This window comes from Octopus bimaculoides, chromosome 29 (genome assembly GCF_046866305.1).
Source record: "Octopus bimaculoides isolate indiv1 chromosome 29, ASM4686630v1, whole genome shotgun sequence".
NCBI lineage: Eukaryota > Metazoa > Mollusca > Cephalopoda > Octopoda > Octopodidae > Octopus > Octopus bimaculoides.
Genome location: NC_142956.1, coordinates 15647224 through 15652223, shown reverse-complemented (window position 1 = coordinate 15652223; position 5000 = coordinate 15647224). Strand labels below are relative to the sequence as shown.

The 5000-nt window shown below is 38.3% G+C and overlaps 1 protein-coding gene across 1 annotated transcript in view; it reads left to right on the top strand.

The window, feature by feature from the left end:
• LOC106881286 (uncharacterized) overlaps positions 1-4602 on the top strand; it is a 7545-nt gene extending 2943 nt beyond the window's left edge. The window contains exon 2 of the mRNA XM_014931618.3: positions 1400-4602. Coding sequence (XP_014787104.1) covers positions 1400-1736 — 337 coding nt within the window. The 3' untranslated portion in view covers positions 1737-4602. The remainder of the gene's footprint in view (positions 1-1399) is intronic.
• The last annotated feature ends 398 nt before the right edge of the window (positions 4603-5000 follow it).

Genomic DNA, 5000 nt, shown 5'->3' with positions numbered 1-5000 from the left:
CCTTGTCACACTCTGTGTCACGCTGAATATCCCCAAGAACTACGTTAAGGGTACATGTGTCTGTGGAGTGCTCAGCCACTTGCACGTTAATTTCACGAGCAAGCTGTTCCATTGATCGGATCAACTGGAACCCTCGTCATCGTAACTGACGGAGTGCCAACCAACTAACCATTCATTCATACATTCATACATACATATATTGATTTGAATAACATCTACGTTTGACTCCATTTCTGAATTTATCCATGTTATACAAAAACATTTCACTTAACCAGAGATTTCTACCTTTATAAGTAGGCTGTAATATCCTTGGCACTTATGTGAATTTTTGCTACCCTGGTAACTATTTTTCCATTTTTTTTTCCTTGTTATTTGTACACTGAAAAAATATACATACATTTATATATATATCTCAATTACTGGGACCGCCTTAAAACTCTACTCTCTCCAGCACTGCCGCGAGTGTTACATTATTTATACGATGTGGAGAATATACCGCCAGTATTGCCCAAACGACCCGAACATTAGTTTCAAGGTTCATCCAAGGCTGGGACTATGGGCCATATGTCCCCTGCACAATTCAGGATCACAACATATAGGTACACTACGACATAATTTCTTTTCTTCAACAGGCCCTGCCCTGTTTAATATTGTCCCAAAACTGATTAAAGAGGAAAAGGATCCCATCACCTTTAAACGGAGTCTGGACAGATTTCTTCAAGGAATACCAGATAAGCCACCCATACCTGGATACAACTCACTCAACAAGAACTCACTACTTGAAGGGACCATAAACAAAACTTGACTTAAAATGGATTTAGATAATCCTATCAGGTGGTGCTCTTAAGTTAGACATGGCCTGGACCAATCTATGGTTGAAACATATCTAAGTTTTATAGACATATGCGCAGGAGTGGCTGTGTGGTAAGTAGCGTGCTTACGAACCACATGGTTCCAGGTTCATTCCCACTGCGTGGCACCTTGGGCAAGTATCTTCTACTATAGCCTCGGGCTGACCAAAGCCTTGTGAGTGGATTTGGTAGACAGAAACTGAAAGAAGCCTGTCATATATATATATATATATATATATGTGTGTGTCTGTGTTTGTCCCCCCAACATTGCTTGACAACCGATGCTGGTGTGTTTACGCCCCCGTAACTTAGCGGTTTGGCAAAAGAGACCGATAGAATAAGTACTAGGCTAACAAAGAATAAGTCCTGGGTTCGATTTGCTCGACTGAAGGCGGTGCTCCAGCATGGGCACAGTCAAATGACTGAAACAAGTAAAAATGAGTATATGTGTGTGTGTGTGTATACACAAACTTTTATACTCAGAGTGTTGCTGTACGTTTGAATTTTTTTAATAATTATTTCTTTATTTCATTATTGTCTCTTTCCAGACTTTTTGCACCAAACGAGCTTTTGGTAGCCAATACTCTGTGGCTAAACGCTCACCTTGGCATCGGATTCTTCATCTACAGCCGGCGACACCTGGCGGACAGTCCTGTCTACAAGCGAATCATCTACAGTGCCTTCGGAACGATAGCGTTCAACTTTGGATCGGTGTTGCTGTGGGCGTCGCTCAAGTCCCTCTTGCCAAACAGCACTGGCCTCCGCGTGCTTTTCGGTCTTTTGTCAAGCTGGGGCCTTCTGTACGTCGGTAAGGACTACCTCGACCACGTAGACACGCACGTGCCATCAATTCCGGTTGATTCTATCACCACTCTTGAGGAGTAGTGATTTCGGAAAGCTAGAGAGGAGTTGTAGTGAGAGGAGGGAATGAGTGCATGTGTGAGAGAGAGACAGATGGAAGAGAGGTAGAGTATTAGAGAGTATGTGTGAAAGGCAGAGAAAAGGAAGAGTGTGTGACAAAGAGACAGATACAGAGAGAGAGAGAGAGAGAGATATGATATATGAGAGAGTGTGTGAGAGTGTGACAGACAAGACTGAGTTTGTTGACACTAGATGGCAGCAGTAACATTTACAAGAACAAGAAGAAAAAAAGCCATAACAATGATGATGTTGATGACTGTGATGGCTTATCAGCAGCAGTAAATTAATATGAATAATAATAATAATGATGATTATAATAAAATTTATATTTAAAAAAATAGCAAGGCTGAATGACTCTGATATTGTGTGCAGACGTGATATTGAAAAAAATCTGAGAAATTTCATCACTGTATCTGTTGAACTGAAGACATTTTCACAGTTAAGGAATTTATATATGCAGCAAACCCTCCCTAAAGTAGAAACCTTTATATATCAATGTATGGTGTGATACAAATGACAAAACCTCCAGAAACCATGAAACCAAGGGCCCTTTAACAAGTTCAGCCCTTTGAGAATGAAGGACAACTTAGAAAGACAAGACCAGAAGTTATAAAAAAGCTCACCGACAACAAGCATATCAAATATATACTTCCATCATCAGCTGCCTATCGAATATCATTTGTTGTTTTGACACTTAGGCAGTACCATTCAATCTGGATATAATAATAATAACAACAATAAAAATGATGATAAAATTTATATTTAAAAAGTAGCAAGGCTAAATGACCGATAACATTTACACAGTTAAGGAATTTGTATATGCAGCATGTATGGTGTAATACAGATGACAAAACCTCCAGAAACCATGAAACCAAGGACCCTTTAACAAGTTCGGCCCTTTGAGAATGAAGGACAACTTAGAAAAAGAAGACCACATGATGTAAAAAGATTCACAGAGAATAAGCATATCAAACATGTATTCTCATCATCAGCTGCCGATCAGATATTGTTGTTTTGACACTCATGCAGTACCGTTCAACTTGGTTATGTCAGCTGCATTAAAAACATATACAGTGCTTGAAAATTGATAGACAAGAGGCAGGAGCAAAATATTTGTGTGATATGTCTGTTACATCTACATTTGCTTCTTATTACAAATAGAAACATCAAATTTCGAACACAAGTTGTTACTTACTTATAGCTATGAAGGATAGAAATTCAGAATACTACCTATAAGAAATCAAGAAGCTTTTAGTAAGTTCAGCCTCCTTGAAAATGAAGGACAGCTTAGAAAAACAAGATCACAAGATGTAAATAATTCATAAACAACAAGTATATCAAATGTACTCCCCTCATCAGCTGCCTAATGGATATCATTATGGTTTCAACACTTGAGCAGTACCATTTAATCTGGCTGTGTCAACAGTATTAAAAAACACAACTGGCGCTTGAAAATTGATGGACAAGAAGCAGGAGTGTGATATGTCCATTACATCTGAACTTGCTTTTTATTACAAATATGAACATCAGACTTCAAATGTAGGTTGTTACTTACCTATAGCTATGAAGCATAGAAATTTAAAATACTACATATAAAAAAAAATCAAGAAGTCTCTAGCAAATTCAGCCCCTTGAAAATGAAGGACAACTTAGAACACCTGGACAAGATATAAAAAGATTCACAAACAACAGGCATATCAAATGTACTCCCCTCATCAGCTGCCTAACGGATATCATTATGGTTTCAACACTTGAGCAGTACCATTGAATCTGGCTGTGTCAACATCATCAAAAACATACGGTGCTTGGGAATTAGGAGACAATATGTCCTTTGTATCCACATTTGCTTATTATTACAAACGCAAGCATAAATTGTTCCATATCTATTGCTCTGAAGCATAGAAAATTAAATATAACCTATACAAAACTAAGAATCCTTTAACAAGTCCAGCCCTTTAAGAGTGAAAGGCAACTTAGAACAACAGAACCACAAAATATAAAAGCTATACAGCCAACAAACATATCAAAATATGTACTCCCATTGTCAGCCACCTCGTGGATATCATTATGGCTTCAACACTTCAGCAGTACCATTCCATCTATACTTCTTATTACAAATACAAGCATCAAATTTCAAACATAAATTGTTTCTTATAGCAAAAAAAGCTATGAGCTCTAAAATACTATTTATGAAACATAGAAATATCTCCAAAATGGATATTTACTACCATTATAGATCTCTTCTATCATTCCATTTATGATTGGAACTCTATGCAATTATTTATGTAAAAGTATTGATAGTTTTCTCTTAGATTCCAAATAGCTGTGTTCCTGGGAAATAGCAGTAACAGGGGTCTGAAAATATTGGTAAATGCAGCAAATTGGAAGGGCCGTTAAGTGAAATTAGCCTTTCATCCATTTGGGGGTTGATAAAAGAAATAATCGAGGGTGTTGGATTGGTGGAACTGGTAGATAGTCGGGACTGATGCCTTGTGGTATTTATTCTGACTCTTTGCAATAACACTGATGCCAACCTGTATCAGTCTAAGTTCTTTTGGGAATGGTCAATAAAAATAAACGTTAATCCCGGGTGTTAGATTAGCAGAACTGGTAGATGGTCAGGATGCCCTTCCTGTCACCAATGCTCACCTGTTTCCACAGAAAAATGGAAAACGAAGGGCACCATTCAAGGTGATGAGGATGGCTGTTTGCAACTACCATGTGAAGTCAAAACAAGAAACAACAACACACATGTATATACATATATATATTGGGTTAAATAAATTTCATTATCATCATCATCATTTAATGTCTATTTTCTATGCTGGCATGGGTTGGATGGCTTGACCAGAGCTGGTACGGTCAAGGGCTATACCAGACTCCATTGTCTGTTCTGGTGTGGTTTCTATGGCTGGATGCCCTTCCTAACACCAACCACACTATAGAGTGTACTGGGTGCTTTTAAACTGACATCACCAATGCTTTTTATGTGGCACCAGTGCTTTTTATATGGAGCCAGCCCCAGTGCTTTTTAGGTGGTGCCAGCGCTTTCTAAGTGGTACCAGTACCAGTGTTTTTTAGGTGGAACCAGCACCGGTATCAATTCTGCTGTGGCAGATAGATCTTCTTGAATTCAATGAGGTGCCAAATAGCTCGGTCCATTTTTTCTTCAACTTGGTACTCCATTGTAAATGTCTGCAAACAGGTAAAATTTATTCAAATTTCAAA